The sequence below is a fragment of the Bombina bombina genome, chromosome 8, assembly GCF_027579735.1.
Source record: "Bombina bombina isolate aBomBom1 chromosome 8, aBomBom1.pri, whole genome shotgun sequence".
NCBI classification, from domain to species: Eukaryota; Metazoa; Chordata; class Amphibia; order Anura; family Bombinatoridae; genus Bombina; species Bombina bombina.
In genome coordinates this window covers 255,200,421-255,224,266 of record NC_069506.1, presented here as the reverse complement: position 1 = coordinate 255,224,266, position 23,846 = coordinate 255,200,421, and the positions used below count along the sequence as shown (strand labels likewise).

Below are 23,846 nucleotides of genomic sequence, written 5' to 3'. Positions count from 1 at the left end.
TTTCTTCCACGGAAGTCATTTGACTAAAATAGAGCCCACAAGGGACTCTGTATATATTATTTGCAGGACCGATGTTTCACAGTGTAGCTGAGATCAAAATGGAAACCCTCCCCGCTGCAGCAACACTTCTATACAAGGCCATTTGGATTTCATTGCGGGACCTCTTTCTATCAGCTTTGAGTAAGCTGGATTCTACCATGCAACAACTGCTGGCCGAAGCTCGAGTGGACAACTCCGCAGGGCCAAGGTCAAGATGGCGCCAACTCCCAGCGGAATCACCTTGCGGTGATCGCTACTCATCTCCTGAGATACATTGGACTGGGCTGCAGGAGAGATCGCAGGGGCGACAGATATTGCGGCAGCTACGAGACTTAGCCTTGCAGGATCACGGCCCCATGTTAGAAATCAGAGAGGAACCTATCAAAGCCACTGAAGTGGCGATATTGACTAGCAGTGCTGCTGTTCTTGCATCGCAATGCAGCCCTGACATCTGCTTGCCCCTTGGCCAGTCGAAACCTCGGCCACACTTAAAAATAGGCTTACAGATGCTCTCAGTGCCTTCTCTGATGCATACCCCAGTTCTGGCCACTGAGTCGGGATGGGTGAGGAAATCCGCAGACATTACATTCAGCCCAGTGAGGAAGGCAAGCGATCTCTACGGCCCACAAAACTTATATGCCAGCACGATTAGAGACCTGCATGGCCACTCTAAAAATCAATCTACTTATACGGACTTGAATTTAAACAAGCAGCTAGACTATTATCATCCCTGTGGGATTCATCACGAGTGGAGACAGGGTAGGACCTGGCTGGTGACGGGGATCGGTTGAGCGGTTCAAGGAAGCATCTCCGGATTCCCCCCCTCAGAGATATACATATCTTTCTGCTTTAATTCCTGGACATACTCTTCCTTATTTACCTAGCATTTGTTTCGTTATTGTCTGTTAATGTTTTAATGTATATGACTGATGACTTGTGCAAAAGTTGGATTCCCCAGCTGAAATAACTCACCCCTGACATCGCTGGGATTTAGAAAACCCGTGGATTATGATTGCAAAGCTAGGGGTACAATCTGATGGACAGTTGGAGCAGTGTAATAGTGGGCTAGTGTATTGCTCTTGAGACCTGTTATTCTCACTCCCGCACTAGTATGTTGTTTGTTTTCACTTACTTCTCCTTTTATTCTTACAGGGGTACATTTCAAAGTTTGAGCTATTGTGCATTTGCCTGCCATATGTTTATAAGTTCTACCCCCTAAGCATCACGGTGCTTTGGCAGGGCAATAATATAGTATTTCTGTTTTCCTTTTTATTGTCAATGATTGCACATGAGATCCTCCCCCACCCCCTTCAGCTACGGTAAAACCAGGCAAGTCTAACTAACAAAACCCATTTTAGAAAGCTTGTTGTGCTGTGCCCTTATTATTCTACTGACTTTATTGTTCTACATTTACACTATCCTGTCCCACTCATGCCTAATATAATGTAATACTAGTGTCTCTTTCTAATCCTGGGATAGGTGTAGAACTTTGCAAGGCATTTTTTTAATGGCTTCTATGGCAATGGAAAAATCACACACCTGACTATTATGCTTGAGGGCTCACCCCAGTTGTACCAGCCTTTTTGTTTCTGGCGATATCAAGCACAGGCTAAGTTGTCACTACTCCACTTTGAGTATACCTATGTATTCAAGTTCACTAAAAGATTCTTATTCACACAGTCCCTATTCAATACCTGTGCAGTACAGTTCTTAGTCCTAACAAAATTAGCTATAAACAGACAGACAATAATATAGTATTTATGTTCTCCTTTTTATTGGCAATAATTGCGCATGAGATCCCCCCTCACCCCCTTCAGCTACTGTAAAGCCAGGCAAGTCTAACTAACACAATCCACTTTAGAAAGCTTGTTGTGTTGTGCCCTTATTATTTTATTGACTTTCTTGTTTTACATCTACACTATCTTATCCCACTCAAGCCTATTATAATGTAATACTAGAGTCTCTTTTTGATCCTATGATAGATGCAGAACCTTGCAAGGCATTTTTTTTTTTTTGATAACTTCTATGGCAATGGAATATCACACACCTGACTATTATGCTTAAGGGCTCACCCCAGTTGCACCAGCCTTTTTGTTTTTGACGATACCAAGCACAGGCTAAGATGTCACTACTCCACTTTGGGTATATCTATATATTCAAGCTTACTAAAAGATTCTTATTCACACAGTGCCTATACAACACCTGTGCAGATCAGTTGGCTATAAATATATGGTGCTATAGGCCTCCATGCTCTTGGTGGGAGAAGGTGGGGGGTTTTGTTTTGTTCTGTTTTATTTTAATTTAATTTAGTTGGTTACTATGTTAGTTTAGTTTAGTTGGGTTATGTTATAAAATAAAAAAACCCCAACATTGTATGCAATTACCCCGCAAAAGGTAATCACTGAATCTACAATTGAGAATTGAAGACTTTGCATCAGCATAACGTGCATATTGTTAACAATGGTCTATTTGAGTCTCTCCCATCCGTTTGCACATTACGCAATACTTCGCCCTGCGTGGCGTCAAGATATGAAATCTGTATGATTGTATGCATTGTTGGATATAAATAAAATTTTAAAAAAAAAGTAGACTAGGGGAAAAAAGAAGTTACTATTCTTTCCCATTCGTTACTAATAATGATGTTCACCATCTTAAAAGGGACACTGAACCCAATTTTTTTCTTTTGTGATTTAAATAGAGCATGCAATTTTAAGAAACTTTCTAATTTACTCCTATTATCAAATTGGCTTCATTCTCTTGGTATCTTTATTTGAAATGCAAGAATGTAAGTTTAGATGCCGGCCCATTTTTGGTGAACAACCTGGGTTGTTCTTGCTGATTTGTGGATAAATTCATCCACCAATAAAAAGTGCTGTCCAGAGTCTGAACCACAAAAAAGCTTAGATGCCTTTTTCAAAAAAAAGAGAACAAGAGAACAAAACAAAAAAAATTGATAATGGGAGTAAATTAGAATATTGTTTAAAATTGCATGCTCTATCTGAATCCCGAAAGAAAAAAACCCCCAGAATTTATGCTTACCTGATAAATTACTTTCTCCAACGGTGTGTCCGGTCCACGGCGTCATCCATTACTTGTGGGATATTCTCCTCCCCTACAGGGAAAGGCAAGGAGAGCACACAGCAAGAGCTGTCCATATAGCTCCCCCTCTGGCTCCGCCCCCCAGTCATTCGACCGACGTTTAGGAGAAAAAGGAGAAAACTATAGGGTGCCGTGGTGACTGTAGTGTATAAAGAAAAAGAAAATTTTTTCAAACCTGATTAAAAAACCAGGGCAGGCCGTGGACCGGACACACCGTTGGAGAAAGTAATTTATCAGGTAAGCATAAATTCTGTTTTCTCCAACATTGGTGTGTCCGGTCCATGGCGTTATCCATTACTTGTGGGAACCAATACCAAAGCTTTAGGACACGGATGAAGGGAGGGAGCAAATCAGGTTACCTAAACAGAAGGCACCACGGCTTGCAAAACCTTTCTCCCAAAAACAGCCTCCGAAGAAGCAAAAATATCAAACTTGTAAAATTTGGCAAAAGTGTGCAGAGAAGACCAAGTCGCTGCCTTACATATCTGATTAACAGAAGCCTCGTTCTTGAAGGCCCATGTGGAAGCCACAGCCCTAGTGGAGTGAGCTGTGATTCGTTCAGGAGGCTGCCGTCCGGCAGTCTCATAAGCCAATCGGATAATGCTTTTCAGCCAGAAAGAAAGAGAGGTAGCAATAGCTTTTTGTCCTCTCCTCTTACCAGAGTAAACGACAAACAAGGATGATGTTTGTCTAAAATTCTTTGTTGCTTCTAAATAGAACTTTAAAGCACGGACTACATCTAAATTGTGTAACAAACGTTCCTTCTTTGAAACTGGATTTGGGCACAGAGAAGGAACAACTATTTCCTGGTTAATATTCTTGTTGGAAACAACTTTTGGAAGAAAACCAGGCTTGGTACGCAAATAACCTTATCTGAATGGAACACCAGATAGGGTGGATCACACTGCAAAGCAGATAATTCAGAAACTCTTCTAGCAGAAGAAATAACAACCAAAAACAGAACTTTCCAAGATAGCAACTTGATATCTATGGAATGTAAGGGTTCAAACGGAACCCCCTGAAGAACTGAAATAACTAAATTTAGACTCCAAGGAGGAGTCAAGGGACTGTAAACAGGTTTGATTCTGACCAAAGCCTGTACAAAAGCTTGTACCTCTGGCACAGCTGCCAGTCGTTTGTATAACAAGACAGATAAAGCAGAAATCTGTCCTTTTAGAGAACTCACTGTGAATCCCTTATCCAAACCTTCTTGGAGAAAGGAGAGGATCTTAGGAATTTTAATCTTCCTCCAGGAGAATCCCTTGGATTCACACCAACAGATATATCTTTTCCATATTTTATGGTAAATCTTTCTAGACACAGGTTTTCTGGCTTGGACCAGAGTATCTATCACTGAATCTGAAAACCCACACTTGGATAAAATCAAACGTTCAATTTCCAAGCAGTCAGCTGCAGAGAAATTAGATTTGGATGTTCGAATGGACCTTGTACTAGAAGATCCTGTCTCAAAGGTAGCTTCCATGGTGGAGCCGATGACATATTCACCAGGTCCGTATACCAAGTCCTGCGCGGCCACGCAGGAGCTATCAGAATCACCGAGGCCTTCTCCTGTTTGATCCTGGCTACAAGCCTGGGAAGGAGAGGGAACGGTGGAAACGCATAAGCTAGGTTGAAAGATCCAAGGCGCCACTAATGCATCCACTAGAGTGGCCTTGGGATCCCTGGATCTGGACCCGTAGCAAGGAACCTTGAAGTTCTGACGAGACGCCATCAGATCCATGTCTGGAATGCCCCATAATTGAGTCAACTGGGCAAACGCCTCCGGGTGGAGTTCCCACTCCCCCGGATAGAAAATCTGACGACTCAGATAATCCGCCTCCCAGTTGTCTACTCCTGGGATGTGGATTGCAGATAGGTGGCAGGAGTGATTCTCCGCCCATTTGATGATCTCGGATACCTCTCTCATCGCCAAGGAACTCCTTGTTCCTCCCTGATGGTTGATGTAAGCTACAGTCATGTTATCTGACTGGAATCTTATGTATCCGGCCTTCGCTAGATGAGGCCAAGCTTGGAGAGCATTGAATATCGCTCTCAGTTCTAGGATGTTGATCGGGAGAAGAGACTCTTCCCGAGACCATAAACCCTGAGTTTTCAGGGAATCCCAGACCACGCCCCAGCCTGATAGACTGGCGTCGGTTGTGACAATGACCCACTTTGGTCTGTAGAAACTCATTCCCTGAGACAGGTGATCCTGTCTACTGGAGCATGCACAGTTGTAATGGTCTTAAATGAATTCGAGCAAAAGGAACTATGTCCATTGCTGCAACCATCAACCCTACTACTTCCATGCACTGAGCTATGGAAGACTGCAGAATAGAGAGAAGAACTTGACAAGCGTTTAGAAGCTTTGACTTTCTGACTTCTGTCAGGAAGATCTTCATTTCAAAAGAATCTATTATTGTTCCCAAAAAGGGAATTCTTGTCGACAGAGACAGGGAACTCTTTTCTACGTTCACCTTCCACCCGTGAGATCTGAGAAAGGCTAGAACAATGTCTGTATGAGCCTTTGCCTTGGAAAGAGACGACGCTTGCATTAGAATGTCGTCCAGATAAGGTGCCACTGCAATGCCCCTTGGTCCTAGAACCGCTAGAAGGTACCCGAGCACCTTTGTGAAAATTCTGGGAGCAGTGGCTAGTCCGAATGGGACAGCCACGAACTGATGTTTGTCCAGAAAGGCGAACCTTAGGAACTGATGATGATCTTTGTGGATAGGAATATGTAGATACGCATCCTTTAAATCAACGGTAGTCATATATTGACCCTCCTGGATTGTAGGTAAAATTGTTCGAATGGTTTCCATTTTGAACGATGGAACTCTGAGAAATTTGTTTAGAATTTTTAAATCCAGAATTGGTCTGAAAGTTCCCTCTTTTTTGGGAACTACAAACAGATTTGAGTAAAAACCCCTGAACTTGTTCCACAGTTGGAACTGGGTGTATCACTCCCATCTTTAACAGGTCTTCTACACAATGTAAGAATGCCTGTCTACTTATTTGGTTTGAAGATAAGTGAGAAATGTAGAACCTTCCCCTTGGGGGTAGTTCCTTGAATTCTAGAAGATAACCCTGAGAGACTATTTCTAGTGTCCAGGGATTCTGAACATCTCTTGCCCAGGCCTGAACAAAGAGAGAGAGTCTGCCCCCTACTAGATCCGGTCCCGGATCGGGGGCTACCCCTTCATGCTGTCTTGGTAGCAGCAGCAGGCTTCTTGGCCTGTTTACCCTTATTCCAGCCTTGCATTGGTTTCCAAGCTGGTTTAGTCTGGGAAGCGTTACCCTCTTGTCTAGAGGCTGCCGAGTTAGAAGCCGGTCCGTTCCTGAAATTGCGAAAGGAACGAAAATTGGACTTATTCTTAGCCTTGAAAGGCCTATCCTGTGGGAGGGCATGGCCCTTTCCCCCAGTGATGTCTGAAATAATTTCTTTCAATTCTGGCCCAAAAAGGGTCTTACCTTTGAAAGGGATATTAAGCAATTTTGTCTTGAAAGATACATCCGCCGACCAAAACTTTAGCCAGAGCGCTCTGCGCGCCACAATTGCAAACCCTGAATTTTTCGCCGCTAATCTCGCTAACTGCAAAGTGACGTCTAAAATAAAGGAATTAGCTAACTTAAGTGCGTGAATTCTGTCCATGACTTCCTCATACGGAGTCTCCCTACTGAGCGACTTTTCCAGTTCCTCGAACCAGAACCACGCCGCTGTAGTGACAGGAATAATGCACGGAATAGGTTGAAGGAGGTAACCTTGCTGTACAAAAATCTTTTTAAGCAAACCCTCCAATTTTTTATCCATAGGATCTTTGAAAGCACAATTGTCCTCAATGGGAATGGTCGTGCATTTGGCTAGTGTAGAAACCGCCCCCTCGACCTTAGGGACTGTTTGCCATATGTCCTTCCTGGGGTCGACCATAGGGAACAATTTCTTAAATATAGGAGGAGGGACAAAAGGTATGCCTGGCTTCTCCCACTCCTTATTCACTATGTCCGCCACCCGTTTAGGTATCGGAAAGGCATCATGGTGCACCGGGACCTCTAGGAACTTGTCCATCTTGCACAAGTTTTCTGGGATGACCAGATTGTCACAATCATCCAGAGTAGATAGCACCTCCTTAAGTAATGCGCGGAGATGCTCTGATTTAAATTTAAATGTCGCAACATCAGGTTCTGCCTGCTGAGAAATTCTTCCTGTATCAGAAATTTCTCCATCTGAGAAACCCTCCCTCACTGCCACTTCAGACTGGTGTGAGGGTATGACAGATAAATTATCATCAGCGCCCTCCTGCTCTACAGTGTTTAAAACAGATCAATCACGCTTTCTCTGAAATGCTGGCATTTTGGATAAAATATTAGCTATGGAGTTATCCATTACTGCCGTCAATTGTTGCATAGTAACAAGCATTGGCGCGCTAGAAGTACTAGGGGTCGCCTGCGCGGGCATAACTGGTATAGACACAGAAGGAGAAGATGTAGAACTATCGGAATCATCCTGGGCAACCTTACTATTTGTGACAATACTGTCCTTACTGTGTTTGGACGCTATGGCACAATTATCACATATATTTGAAGGGGGAACCACATTGGCTTCCATACATACAGAACATAATCTATCAGAAGGTACAGACATGTTAAACAGGCTTAAACTGGTTAATAAAGTACAAAAACCGTTTTAAAACAAAACCGTTACTGTCTCTTTAAATGTTAAACAGGGCACACTTTATTACTGAATATGTGAAAAACTATGAAGGAACTATCCAATCTTTACCAAATTTTCACCACAGTGTCTTAATGCATTCAAAGTATTGCACCCCAATTTTCAAGCTGTTAACCCTTAAAATGTGGAAACCGGAGCCGTTTGCAATTTTAACCCCACTACAGTCCCAGCCACAGCCTTTGTTGTGACTTCAACTATCCCAGGGGGGTATTTCAAGCCTTCTAGGAACTTTTTCAGTGGACACCAGACTCTCTCACATGCATCTGCATGCACTGTACTTAAAAGAAACTGCACAATAATGGCGCGAAAATGAGGCTCTGCCTAATACAGTGAAAGGCCCTTCCTGACTGGCAAGGTGTCTTAACTAGTGACTGGTGATAAAAAACGTTCCCCAAATAATAAAAGTGTGAAATCCACTTCAAACTTTAAATAAAAACTTAAATAAACAATCGATTTAGCCCTTAAGAGTGTCCACCAGTTAATAGCCCATAATAAGCCCTTTATTCTTTCTAAGTCTAAGAAAATGGCTTACCGATCCCCATGAGGGAAAAATGACAGCCTTCCAGCATTACACAGTCTTGTTAGAAAATGGCTAGTCATACCTTGAGCAGAAAAGTCTGCAAACTGTTCCCCCCAACTGAAGTTCTCTCATCTCAACAGTCCTGTGTGGGAACAGCAATCGATTTTAGTTACTGCTGCTAAAATCATACTCCTCTTTTAAACAGAACTCTTCATCTCTTTCTGTTTCAGAGTAAATAGTACATACCAGCACTATTTTAAAATAACAAACTCTTGATAGAAGAAATAAAAAACTACAACTAAAACCACAAACTCCTCACCATCCCCGTGGAGATGCTACTTGTTCAGAGCGGCAAGGAGAATGACTGGGGGGCGGAGCCAGAGGGGGAGCTATATGGACAGCTCTTGCTGTGTGCTCTCCTTGCCTTTCCCTGTAGGGGAGGAGAATATCCCACAAGTAATGGATGACGCCGTGGACCGGACACACCAATGTTGGAGAAATTTGGGTTTAATGTCCCTTTAACTGGCACAGGAAAAGTCAGAGGGACCTTCCTGTCTTAATAAACCCTGTCTAACCTAGGGATCTTAGGTTCCTCAGGGAGTGTAAACTCTGGAAACTCTAGCATAGACAGAACATCCTATAATAAAAAAACGCAAATGCTCAATTTTAAATATAAAGTAGGGTTCCTCCACTGTAGGAGGTTTAGAAACTGAAGTCTCTAACTCAGAAAGTTCATCCTCTGAAGCTACAGAGGTTAACTCATCCTCAGATAGCGGGGACATAGTAGCTAAATCCAACAAATATTTAGATGACTAAGTCAGGAGAACTATGTTTAACCTTGCGTTTGTTAGAGCGAGGTAAGGCACTCTGGGCCGAAGACACCGCCGAATGAAACGGTGCGGTAAAGATTGCAAGAAAAAAGCCCCCTCTAGATGGAGGATTAGTTGAGCTGCGGGGAACTGCATGTGGAGCGGGTAGGGTAGAAAGGGTTGTAATCTCTCAGGACCCAGATTCCTGAGAGGTAGACGGCTCAGGGGGGCTAATAGCGCTATGAGTATTAGAAGGCTTGTCTCTCTTCTTAGACTTTAAAACAGTGTTTAAGCAAATGGAACAAAATTGAGCAGGCGGGTAAACCACGGCCTCCTCACAATTTTAAACAAGAATTATTAACTAGTACAGAAGGAGCGGAACCTTCTAATGTAATATCAGAGTCCTCCATAGCTAGGATATATTCACAGAAGGACAAAAAGTAAACACTTTATTAAAAAAAAAACACATCACCTTTATAATCCCAATGGCTGGGGCACTCAACAGCCATTAAAGCATTTTATTGCACTATTGCTTGAATTTTAGCCCTGGTTCCTAACTTTTTGGGTTATTCTCCATATATCTATATAAAAATAACACTGTATGGTTACTAAAATAGGTCTTGCTCCCTAAATGTTCTTACTGGCTCCTAAATTTTAAACAGATTTGTTGACTCTAATGTAGAATTTAAACTTTAAGATTGAGTGGTCTAGTAATATTTTCTCTCCTGACTAAATACTAGATATATAAGTAATGCAAAGTAGTACCTCTATAAATCAACACAAAAGTTAATATTTTATCAAAGGGGTAAGCTTGATTTACAAAAGCGCAATTATATATATATATATATATATATATATATATATACACACACACACATATATATATATACACACACACACATATATATATATATACACACACACATATATATATATATATATACACATATACACACATATATATATATACACACATATATATATATACACACATATATATATATATATATACATACACACACACGCATATATATATATATATACACACACATATATATATATATATATATATATATATATATATATATATATATATACACATACACACACACACATATACATATACATACATACACACACAAATATATATTACACATTACACAGAAGTGCAAGAGTTAGGACAATTAATTTTAAAATGCCATTTTTTAGTTGCAAGAAGGAAAACAAAAGTATTTTAAAAGTCCCTTATACTTTGGGACCACAGCCAGAACACCCTGATAATATTCTTTTATATTCACAAATTATAAAAACTTACCTTTGAGTCATTTCAAGGGAAGATTGTCGACTTTTATAACAATATTTGATTAACATTATTTTAAAATATTTCAGATCTTCATAACATCACGTTTAGAATAAAGATAAGTTTATTCTGGAGTAGGTTGTGAAATGTGGCTGTAACAATGACCAGACTAGACAGAATGTGCAATGGGTATAAACATAAGTACACATTTTTTATGTGTAAAAAGATCAGCATTGTTGAATTGACTTACTTTTTTTATTTTCTTGCCCCTTGATGAAACAGATTCTGTTTCAGTATATGGAGGAGGTGGAGGAGGAAAATCATCATCATTTCTATTCCTTCTAACATCAGAACGTGGTGCAGAGTGACCAATACTTTCTAAACCATCTCTACTTCCTGCTCTCTGTTGCTTTCGTCTTAACACATCCTCTAGGAACCTATCATCATATTCAGGGTCATTACGAGAGCGGTCCATATCTCTAAGATCATCCCTGCTACGACTCCTCTTTCCTCCATAGGAAGGAGGCTCAGGAGAATGCCCTTGTCGGCTTCTGCTGTATCCTCGGCTACTACTTTCATCATCTGAATTCCGTCTTCCCCTGCTGCGACCATCATATTGTGGCTCACGATAGGGATATCGATCTCTTCTGTCAAAGTCATCCAGATCATCCACTGAATGGGAACGTGCTCTTCGATCTATGACAGGTCCCCCGCGAAATCTGTCCTCTGCATATGGGTCTTGTCTTGATGGTTGGGTACGCCTTATGTCACTTCCAAGAAGACTTTCCTCTTCAATGTCTCGAATAGGAGTCATAGCTTGATTCCTTAAGCGACCCAAACCACTTCTTAAGTTGTTTCTATGATCCTCTTCATGCAAAGAGCTTACCTCACTCATTGCTGATGCTATATTTATATAAAACAAATATATAGATTATTAATCAAAAATAAATAAAATAAAAAAAAAAAAAAAACACACAACAACACAAAAACATTGAAACGCACATTTATCATATCTAGTATTGGGGTCCCCTGGTCTTGAAGGATCAAAATTTGCAAGTTCTTTCTCCATATAATAAAGGACTCTCATAGAATCATCTTGTTGGTTAGCTTGAATGCGATACCCACTCCTAACTAAAAATATTAAAAAGAACAAAAAAGTAAATTTTTTAAAGAAAATACCTATAAATGTTAATACAAAATTAAGAAACTGAGATTTTGTTAAGAGTGCTGGCACATAGAATAAGACTGTATATAAAGGAAAGAAGAATATGGAAAATGAGCAAAATACATACTCATACAAGAATGCCTGAAACTATTAGCCGTCTTAGCAATAATTTAGTACATATACTCTGTGCATCTATATACAAACACTGTGCCTGCTCAGAGCCAATGGTAGGACCTATGGTGTAACTGGGTCACTAGCAAACTAATATGCACTACCCCCAGCTCTGGCACAGTGTTTTAACGCAAGGGTAAGAAGCATATGTGCACATTCTTTGTACACAGTAAAAACTATTATCATATAGAAGCATTTTTACTAGAGAAAACATTTAAACTATATTGATGCTTACTGCTAAAAAAAATATCACATTTAACAAGTTATCTGTACTGGTGAACATATGCTACTAAAGTAGGTAGAAATGCCTCAGAAGTGAAAGGGTGGGTACTTGTCTACTTAAAGGGACATTGTACACTATATATTTATTATTTTAATATTGTGCTAACTTTCAGACTCCTAACCAAGCCTCAAAGTGTAAGATGTTTATCCTTGTTTACAGACTCCTACTGGCTCCTGATGAAAGGAGGGTGTCTGCTCTTCCTGGTTTCCTAACCCCTTACAGTAGGTGGCCAAGTCTAACCTCATCAAAAGTGCTAAACCGGGATCTTCTAAGTTACATTTTAAAAGATTTTATACTGGATTTTTAGATCAGTATATGTGCATATTCTTATTTATAGTAGTGTGTATTACATGCAGGTATATGTAATTTGTTGTAAACAGTCCCTTTAAACACTTCCACTTTCTGCATATGTTTGTTCAGGCATAGCTTTTTGGAGATTTGACCTTATAGGCTGATAATTTGTGCCAAGCAAGACAGTCTTTATATTCTACTTTGCACATGAAATGTATTTGATAAATATAAATTTGTTTTTCTATCACACTCTGATCACCATATGCAAGGGTAACAAAACCAAAAAAACCTTATTCATAAGTAGTATTCTGCTGGTGCAAACAAATTTGAACTGTTGGAATAGCATAAAATAATGCTGAGAAGACCATATAGCCACCCTGTAGTATTATGATGCTCCATCATGACAGACGCAGCTATCTGCGATCAAGGACTTGAATGCTATCATATTTGCTTCATTTCCATGGTATTTTTTGTTGATGAGCACACCTAGGCACATATAGTAGCATGCATACTGTATGTCTGGAGCACTACATTACAGCACAGTTGCCATCTAGTGGTCTTGCAAATTTATAATTATTAAAACTATAATTGCAAACCTGCTGCCATAGTGTTCCAGACTTACACTCAAGAGCCTGCCTGCTTCTAACCAAAGGATACCAAGAAAATAAATTAAACAAAAGAAGTAAATTAGCAACTTTTTTAAAAAAATGTATGCTCTATGCAAATCATGAAAAGGAAACTGTTGGGTTTTATGTCCCTGAAAAGGGCCCCTTTCCCAAGCGATCAAGTGCATAAGAAATGTTTGAAGCTTTCTGGCACTGTAGCGAAGAAGAAAAAAAATAGAGCCAGAAATCATTAGGGGGCGATTTATCAAAGGCTTTTGCCAGCCTTCGAGCACCTACGACTCCAGGTTCTCATAAGAGAACCTGCAGTCTGTATTTATGAAGCATCAGTCATCTGACTGGGGAGATTGACAGCTCATGTCCACCCCAGCTTGATAAATTGACCCTGTAGTAGCTCATAAATAATATTTAAAGGGACAGTGTATCGTAAAACTGGTTTCTCTTTAATGTGTTTCCAATTACTTGTTATACCAGCTGCAGAGTTTAAAGTGAAGGGGAAATTGTTCCTTTAGGTATAAAATTCTATATGAAAACATAATTTATGTAAGAACTTACCTGATAAATTCATTTCTTTCATATTAGCAAGAGTCCATGAGCTAGTGACGTATGGGATATACATTCCTACCAGGAGGGGCAAAGTTTCCCAAACCTCAAAATGCCTATAAATACACCCCTCACCACACCCACAATTCAGTTTAACGAATAGCCAAGAAGTGGGGTGATAAAAAAGTGCGAAAGCATATAAAATAAGGAATTGGAATAATTGTGCTTTATACAAAATCATAACCACCACAAAAAAAGGGCGGGCCTCATGGACTCTTGCTAATATGAAAGAAATGAATTTATCAGGTAAGTTCTTACATAAATTATGTTTTCTTTCATGTAATTAGCAAGAGTCCATGAGCTAGTGACGTATGGGATAATGACTACCCAAGATGTGGATCTTTCCACACAAGAGTCACTAGAGATGGAGGGATAAAATAAAGACAGCCAATTCCTGCTGAAAATAATCCACACCCAAAATAAAGTTTAACGAAAAACATAAGCAGAAGATTCAAACTGAAACCGCTGCCTGAAGTACTTTTCTACCAAAAACTGCTTCAGAAGAAGAAAATACATCAAAATGGTAGAATTTAGTAAAAGTATGCAAAGAGGACCAAGTTGCTGCTTTGCAGATCTGGTCAACCGAAGCTTCATTCCTAAACGCCCAGGAAGTAGAAACTGACCTAGTAGAATGAGCTGCAATTCTCTGAGGCGGAGTTTTACCCGACTCAACATAGGCAAGATGAATTAAAGATTTCAACCAAGATGCCAAAGAAATGGCAGAAGCTTTCTGGCCTTTTCTAGAACCGGAAAAGATAACAAATAGACTAGAAGTCTTACGAAAAGATTTCGTAGCTTCAACATAATATTTCAAAGCTCTAACAACATCCAAAGAATGCAACGATTTCTCCTTAGAATTCTTAGGATTAGGACATAATGAAGGAACCACAATTTCTCTACTAATGTTGTTGGAATTCACAACCTTAGGTAAAAATTCAAAAGAAGTTCGCAACACCGCCTTATCCTGATGAAAAATCAGAAAAGGAGACTCACAAGAAAGAGCAGATAATTCAGAAACTCTTCTGCCAGAAGAGATGGCCAAAAGGAACAAAACTTTCCAAGAAAGTAATTTAATGTCCAATGAATGCATAGGTTCAAACGGAGGAGCTTGAAGAGCTCCCAGAACCAAATTCAAACTCCAAGGAGGAGAAATTGACTTAATGACAGGTTTTATACGAACCAAAGCTTGTACAAAACAATGAATATCAGGAAGAATAGCAATCTTTCTGTGAAAAAGAACAGAAAGAGCAGAGATTTGTCCTTTCAAAGAACTTGCGGACAAACCCTTATCTAAACCATCCTGAAGGAACTGTAAAATTCTCGGTATTCTAAAAGAATGCCAGGAAAAATGATGAGAAAGACACCAAGAAATATAAGTCTTCCAGACTCTATAATATATCTCTCGAGATACAGATTTACGAGCCTGTAACATAGTATTAATCACAGAGTCAGAGAAACCTCTTTGACCAAGAATCAAGCGTTCAATCTCCATACCTTTAAATTTAAGGATTTCAGATCCTGATGGAAAAAAGGACCTTGTGACAGAAGGTCTGGTCTTAACGGAAGAGTCCACGGTTGGCAAGAGGCCATCCGGACAAGATCCGCATACCAAAACCTGTGAGGCCATGCCGGAGCTACCAGCAGAACAAACGAGCATTCCTTCAGAATCTTGGAGATTACTCTTGGAAGAAGAACTAGAGGAGGAAAGATATAGGCTGGATGATACTTCCAAGGAAGTGATAATGCATCCACTGCCTCCGCCTGAGGATCCCGGGATCTGGACAGATACCTGGGAAGTTTCTTGTTTAGATGAGACGCCATCAGATCTATTTCTGGAAGTTCCCACATTTGAACAATCTGAAGAAATACCTCTGGGTGAAGAGACCATTCGCCCGGATGCAACGTTTGGCGACTGAGATAATCCGCTTCCCAATTGTCTACACCTGGGATATGAACCGCAGAGATTAGACAGGAGCTGGATTCCGCCCAAACCAAAATTCGAGATACTTCTTTCATAGCCAGAGGACTGTGAGTCCCTCCTTGATGATTGATGTATGCCACAGTTGTGACATTGTCTGTCTGAAAACAAATGAACGATTCTCTCTTCAGAAGAGGCCAAAACTGAAGAGCTCTGAAAATTGCACGGAGTTCCAAAATATTGATCGGTAATCTCACCTCCTGAGATTCCCAAACTCCTTGTGCCGTCAGAGATCCCCACACAGCTCCCCAACCTGTGAGACTTGCATCTGTTGAAATTACAGTCCAGGTCGGAAGCACAAAAGAAGCCCCCTGAATTAAACGATGGTGATCTGTCCACCATGTTAGAGAGTGTCGAACAATCAGTTTTAAAGATATAAATTGAGATATCTTCGTGTAATCCTTGCACCATTGCTTCAGCATACAGAGCTGAAGAGGTCGCATGTGAAAACGAGCAAAGGGGATCGCGTCCGATGCAGCAGTCATAAGACCTAGAATTTCCATGCATAAGGCTACCGAAGGGAATGATTGTGACTGAAGGTTTCGACAAGCTGTAATCAACTTTAGACGTCTCTGGTCTGTTAAAGACAGAGTCATGGACACTGAATCCATCTGGAAACCCAAAAAGGTTACCCTTATCTGAGGAATCAAAGAACTTTTTGGTAAATTGATCCTCCAACCATGATCTTGAAGAAACAACACAAGTCGATTCGTATGAGATTCTGCTAAATGTAAAGACTGAGCAAGTACCAAGATATCGTCCAAATAAGGAAATACCACAATACCCTGTTCTCTGATTACAGACAGCAGGGCACCGAGAACCTTTGTAAAAATTCTTGGAGCTGTAGCTAGGCCAAACGGCAGAGCCACAAACTGGTAATGCTTGTCCAGAAACGAGAATCTCAGGAACTGATAATGATCTGGATGAATCGGAATATGCAGATATGCATCCTGTAAATCTATTGTGGACATATAATTCCCTTGCTGAACAAAAGGTAAGATAGTCCTTACAGTTACCATCTTGAACGTTCGTATCCTTACATAACGATTCAATATTTTTAGATCCAGAACTGGTCTGAAAGAATTCTCCTTCTTTGGTACAATGAAGAGATTTAAATAAAACCCCATCCCCTGTTCCGGAACTGGAACTGGCATAATTACTCCAGTCAACTCTAGATCTGAAACACATTTCAGAAATGCTTGAGCTTTTACTGGATTTACTGGGACACGGGAAAGAAAAAATCTCTTTGCAGGAGGTCTCAACTTGAAACCAATTCTGTACCCTTCTGAAACAATGCTCTGAATCCAAAGATTGTGAACAGAATTGATCCAAATTTCCTTGAAAAAACGTAACCTGCCCCCTACCAGCTGAGCTGGAATGAGGGCCGCACCTTCATGTGGACTTAGAAGCAGGCTTTGCCTTTCTAGCTGGCTTGGATTTATTCCAGACTGGAGATGGTCTCCAAACTGAAACTGCTCCTGAGGATGAAGGATCAGGCTTTTGTTCTTTGTTGAAACGAAAGGAACGAAAACGATTATTAGCCCTGTTTTTACCTTTAGATTTTTTATCCTGTGGTAAAAAAGTTCCTTTCCCACCAGTAACAGTTGAAATAATGGAATCCAACTGAGAACCAAATAATTTGTTACCCTGGAAAGAAATGGAAAGTAAAGTTGATTTAGAAGCCATATCAGCATTCCAAGTTTTAAGCCATAAAGCTCTTCTAGCTAAAATAGCTAGAGACATAAACCTGACATCAACTCTGATAATATCAAAAATGGCATCACAGATAAAATTATTAGCATGCTGAAGAAGAATAATAATATCATGAGAATCACGATGTGTTACTTGTTGCGCTAAAGTTTCCAACCAAAAAGTTGAAGCTGCAGCAACATCAGCCAAAGATATAGCAGGTCTAAGAAGATTACCTGAACACAGATAAGCTTTTCTTAGAAAGGACTCAATTTTCCTATCTAGAGGATCCTTAAACGAAGTACCATCTGACGTAGGAATAGTAGTACGTTTAGCAAGGGTAGAAATAGCCCCATCAACTTTAGGGATCTTGTCCCAAAATTCTAATCTGTCAGACGGCACAGGATATAATTGCTTAAAACGTTTAGAAGGAGTAAATGAATTACCCAAATTATCCCATTCTTTGGAAATTACTGCAGAAATAGCATTAGGAACAGGAAAAACTTCTGGAATAACCACAGGAGCTTTAAATACCTTATCTAAACGTTTAGAATTAGTATCAAGAGGACCAGAATCCTCTATTTCTAAAGCAATTAGTACTTCTTTAAGTAAAGAACGAATAAATTCCATTTTAAATAAATATGAAGATTTATCAGCATCAACCTCTGAGACAGAATCCTCTGAACCAGAGGAATCATCAGAATCAGAATGATGATGTTCATTTAAAAATTCATCTGTAGGGAGAGAAGTTTTAAAAGATTTTTTACGTTTACTAGAAGGAGAAATAACAGACATAGCCTTCTTTATGGATTCAGAAACAAAATCTCTTATATTATCAGGAACATTCTGCACCTTAGATGTTGAAGGAACTGCAACAGGCAATGGTACTTTACTAAAGGAAATATTATCTGCTTTAACAAGTTTGTAATGACAATCAATACAAACAACAGCTGGAGGAATAGCTACCAAAAGTTTACAGCAGATACACTTAGCTTTGGTAGATTCAGCACTTGACAGCGATTTTCCTGTAGTATCTTCTGACTCAGATGCAACGTGAGACATCTTGCAATATGTAAGAGAAAAAACAACATATATATAAAGCAAAATTGATCAAATTCCTTAAATGACAGTTTCAGGAATGGGAAAAAATGCCAAAGAACAAGCTTCTAGCAACCAGAAGCAATAAAAAATGAGACTTAAATAATGTGGAGACAAAAGTGACGCCCATATTTTTTCGCGCCAAATAAGACGCCCACATTATTTGGCCCCTAAATGCTTTTTGGCGCCAAAAATGACGCCACATCCGGAACGCCAACATTTTTGGCGCAAAATAACGTCAAAAAATGACGCAACTTCCGGCGACACGTATGACGCCGGAAACGGAAATAGAATTTTTGCGCCAAAAAAGTCCGCGCCAAGAATGACGCAATAAAATGAAGCATTTTCATCCCCCGCGAGCCTAACAGCCCACAGGGAAAAAGTCAAATTTTAAGGTAAGAAAAATGTTAAATTAAAATGCATTATCCCAAATATGAAACTGACTGTCTGAAAATAAGGAAAGTTGAACATTCTGAGTCAAGGCAAATAAATGTTTGAATACATATATTTAGAACTTTATAAACAAAGTGCCCAACCATAGCTAGGAGTGTCACAGAAAATAAGACTTACTTACCCCAGGACACTCATCTACATATAGCAGATAGCCAAACCAGTACTGAAACGAGAATCAGCAGAGGTAATGGTATATATAAGAGTATATCGTCGATCTGAAAAGGGAGGTAAGAGATGAATCTCTACGACCGATAACAGAGAACCTATGAAATAGACCCCTTAGAAGGAGATCACTGCATTCAAATAGGCAATACTCTCCTCACATCCCTCTGACATTCACTGCACGCTGAGAGGAAAACCGGGCTCCAACTTGCTGCGGAGCGCATATCAACGTAGAATCTAGCACAAACTTACTTCACCACCTCCATCGGAGGCAAAGTTTGTAAAAACTGAATTGTGGGTGTGGTGAGGGGTGTATTTATAGGCATTTTGAGGTTTGGGAAACTTTGCCCCTCCTGGTAGGAATGTATATCCCATACGTCACTAGCTCATGGACTCTTGCTAATTACATGAAAGAAATAACTTTCTGCTAATTGAAACCACAACCTAATACAATAGGCTGATCTTGTAGAGACAATACCTCTAGCAGTCTATTTACAAAGTCATCCTTTTCTTTTTTACTGCTTACTCAAAGACCAGTACTTAAATAAAAAAATAGAAACATTTTAGTACCTCTCTCACAGCCCCCCACCAGAAGCATTTTATCTAAACCTTTCTGTTTACATGGTTATTTTGTAACCATAAATTAAAAAGGGGGCATAATAAGTTAAAACTTTCATGATTCAAAAAGGGCATGGAATTTACTTTTATCAACAAATGTGCTTTGTTCTTTTGGTATTCTTTGTTGAAGGCTAAACCTAGATAGGCTCATATGCTAATTTCTAAACTTTTGAAAGACGCCTCTTATCACAGTGAATTATTAGCTTTTCACAACTAGACAGTGAAAGACTGGCGTCTAGTCACAATCTCCCAGGACTGTCTCAAGAAGCACGTGCCTCGAGACAGGTGATCTTGACAAAGCCACCAAGAGAGCGAATCTCTAGACAGGCTGTCCAATACGATCTGTTGTGACAGGTCCGAATGATTGCCGTTCCACTGTCTCAGCATGCATAGTTGAGACTGAATCTGGCAAAAGGAATAATGTCCATACAAGACACCATGAGACTAATCAGCTCCATGCATTGGGCCACCGAAGGTCTTAAGGCGGCCAGGAGGGCAAGGCACGCTGATGTCAGCTTGTGACGTCTCTAATCTGTTAGATATATCCTCATGGATACTGAGTCATTGACCCTGGTATTTGGAGTAAGTAAACTCTTTTCCAAGTTTATCTTCCATCCATGAGACCAAAGAAGACTCAGAAGAAACTTCGAGTTTTCTTTTTGCCAGACAAAAAGGAAATTTATGCTTACCTGATAAATTGATTTCTTCTAAGATACGACGAGTCCACAGATTCATCCTTTACTTGTGGGATATTATCCTCCTGCTAACAGGAAGTGGCAAAGAGCACCACAGCAGAGCTGTCTATATAGCTCCTCCCTTGACTCTACCCCCCCAGTCATTCCAACGAAGGTATAGGAAGAAAAAGGAGAAACTAAAAAGGTGCAGAGGTGACTGAAGTTTTAAACCAAAAAATAGAATCTGTCTTAAATTGACAGGGCAGGGCGTGGACTCGTCGTATCTTAGAAGAAATCAATTTATCAGGTAAGCATAAATTTCCTTTTCTTCTATAAGATACGACGAGTCCACGGATTCATCCTTTACTTGTGGGATACAATACCAAAGCTACAGGACACGGATGAACGGGAGGGACAAGACAGATACCTAAACAGAAGGCACCACTGCTTGAAGAACTTTTCTCCCAAAAATAGCCTCAGAAGAAGCAAAAGTATCAAATTTGTAAAAGGTATGAAGGGAAGACCAAGTTGCAGCCTTACAAATCGTACAAACAGAAGCATCGTTTTTAAAAGCCCATGTGGAAGCCACCACTCATAGTAGAATGAGCTGTAATTTTTTCAGGAGGCTGCTGTCCAGCAGTCTTGTATGCCAAACGGATGATGCTTTTCAGCCAAAAAGAAAGAGGTAGCCGTAGCTTTCTGACCTCTACGCGTTCCAGAATAGACAACAGACAGAGATGTTTGACGGAAATCCTTGGTCGCTTGCAAGTAAAACTTCAAGGCACGAACCACGTCCAAGTTATGTAACAGACGCTCCTTCTTAGAAGAAGGGTTAGGACACACAGAAGGAATAACAATTTCCTGATTAATATTCTTATTTGAAACAACATTAGGAAGGAATCCAGGTTTAGTATGCAAAACCACCTTATCAGAATGGAATATAAGATAAGGCGAGTCACATTGTAAAAAACAAAAGCTAATGGCACTACTATCAAATGTTCTAAAGATGCTCTATAATTATTAAGGGCAGGTAATACACCTTGCAGTGTTAAAGAGAGTTCGGTGCTGTGTATGGTTTTATTCTGAAAAGAGGAGGGTATTTCAATCCTGCGATTGAAAGAAATGTACACGTTTATTAGCACTCACATCTAAGGAAAAGTGGCTTATTTGTTAGAACAAATCATTCCAAAGAGATGGCGGTCTAAGCCGTAACAATTAAAATATAACCTTTATTAGGAATTTAATTAAAATATTGTCCACAAACAAACATAGAAGTTATAGATTAAAAACACTGAATGTTGGTGAGGATACAGAGTACTGAGTATTTGTGCTGGGTATAGAAAATTGCATAGGGGATTAACCTAGGATGAAAATACACCCAGTTAAAGAGAAATTTCCTTTATATAGGAATAAATGTATGATATTAATAGTTATAGTCACAGGTGTGGATGCTACTTCACATAGCTGTACAGTTTGCAGTGATTACTGTAATCACGTTTCTGGTTAAGTGGTAACAGTACTACACACCTGGTGTGCTTTTAATATTAGTTGGAGATCAAATATCATAAGGGGTTAAATTTATATTCCCATTATGGTTGCTAGTAGTACTGGCATAGAACTCCTTGCTGGATTATTGTAAGTAATTATAGCGGTTAATATAAGTAATATAGTTCTATCTGTTCCATTAGGATATTAGAACAAATACATCATTTGTTTCTGCCACTCGTGATAATGTAGAATAAGTTATCTCCCCCCTTAGTGATAGTCCGTGTAGATACTAGGTATAATGATAGGTATTGCTTGAAATTACTGATGCTGATGAACTGCTGGATATTTAACAAAAGGTTTGTATCAAATTGTAATTGCACGTATCATTATAAATTCAGATATACCTAAGATATATTTCCTAACTTGTCAGTTAGAGCAGTTTGTTTTAACTGCACATTGATATAATACAGCGGTTCCCAACCTTTTTTCTCTCCCGTACCCCTTGATTGGGCTTTTCATTTATGAGTATCCCCTCTCTTCATTACCGCCACCCATCACTCAAAAAAAGGTTTTTTTTTTTTTTATTTTCTTAGGTTAGCAGCTAAATCAAATGACTCAAATTAACATAATGACATTTAAAGGCTTTAAATTTTGATTTTACATAATGTATTTAAATTTTTTTATTATAGCAGCCTAAATTTCACACAAAAAAATTTAATTGCCCAGCCCCAGTCCCCATATTCAAAATATTTAGTCTGTTGCACAAAAACATGCAATCATTTAATTTTCCATTACTCTTCTCCTATTGCACATACGTTAATGCCAGTGATGCTATATTTATATTACAATGAATGTAAGTGAACATTGTTTGTTCCATACTTAGGTGAGAAACACTGACTCATAGATTGAATTATTAAATATATGTCAGGTTTCTCACCTAAGTATGGAACAAATACTTTTCACCAAAATTAAAATGGAAAGTAAACATTCATTGTAATATAAATATAGCATCACTGACACTGGCATTAACAAATGTGCAATAGGAGAAGAATACTGGAAAATTAAATGATTGCATATTTTGGATATGAGGCGGAAATCATATTATTACTGTATCATACCTGATGATGTTTTTAAATTGTTTTTTAGAAAATTACTTTTATAATATTAATTAAGATTAGTAAGCTATGTGCACTGAGCATAGTCATGTTAGACAGCCTCTCTGCTCATTGCTTGCCTTACAAAGTTCTTGTTTAATATTATAAAAGTCTGAGCCCAATATAAGCCAGTGGATTCAATTTGCTGAGATTTTGAGTACTGTAAGAATAGAGTAGTACTACGGTCTGTCATCTGTCAAGTTCAATTTAGGCCAGGGTAATATAATGAAAGCCCTAACCTACCTGTAAGTACCGCCTTTATGGACAGTGTTGGCGGCTCAGCTGCGGGTGCCAGTCAAGTCAATCCTGTCTGTGTCTGTCAATTCTAGAAACAAAGACGTGCAAGGGAAATTGAAGGAAGACTCACCAGACTCCTGTGTTCTGTAGGGCTAGCGCAGGATAATGCCCGCCCAAGTGCAGCGCGCGCATTTACACTGTCCAATCAGTAGCGCTAGGTCGCTACGAGGACACAAATAAATAAAAAAAAAATAGTTTATGGCGGGCTGGCAGCAAAATTCCACCATTACAAATAATATCTTCAAGTACCCCCAAGCTGTCTGCCGCGTACCCCCAGGGGTACGCCTAACCCAGGTTGGGAACCGCTGATCTAATAGATACCTGCTATAACTGATACTAGGAGTTCATAAAATGGATACAAGTGTAACTACTCAGGCGTAACAATTCTAAGAGTCCATATATAATGATCATGTGCTTCAATTGTATTGGTGTATCTGTCGGTATATTTCTAAGGTACCCGGAGGTTTAACAAATGCAGTGATAAGTTTGTTAATATTAATATCCTTAAGTCATACTATTAAGCAATTCACTAAGGTTAGCTTAACTCTCGTATCAACAATGTCCCATTAGCTTAGTTAGAAAATAAGCCCACCATTTATTTAT

At 39.5% G+C, this 23,846-nt stretch overlaps 1 protein-coding gene across 3 annotated transcripts in view; it reads right to left on the bottom strand.

Annotated features, from left to right (window-relative positions):
- Positions 1-23,846, bottom strand: part of LSR (lipolysis stimulated lipoprotein receptor) — a 115,062-nt gene that overhangs the window by 8,122 nt on the left and 83,094 nt on the right. For all 3 annotated transcript variants that reach the window (XM_053691256.1, XM_053691257.1, XM_053691258.1), the window contains 2 exons: positions 11,499-11,627; positions 10,747-11,399 (listed from right to left, as the gene is read on the bottom strand). In XM_053691256.1, the coding sequence (XP_053547231.1) occupies positions 10,747-11,399; positions 11,499-11,627 (782 nt within the window). The remainder of the gene's footprint in view (positions 1-10,746; positions 11,400-11,498; positions 11,628-23,846) is intronic.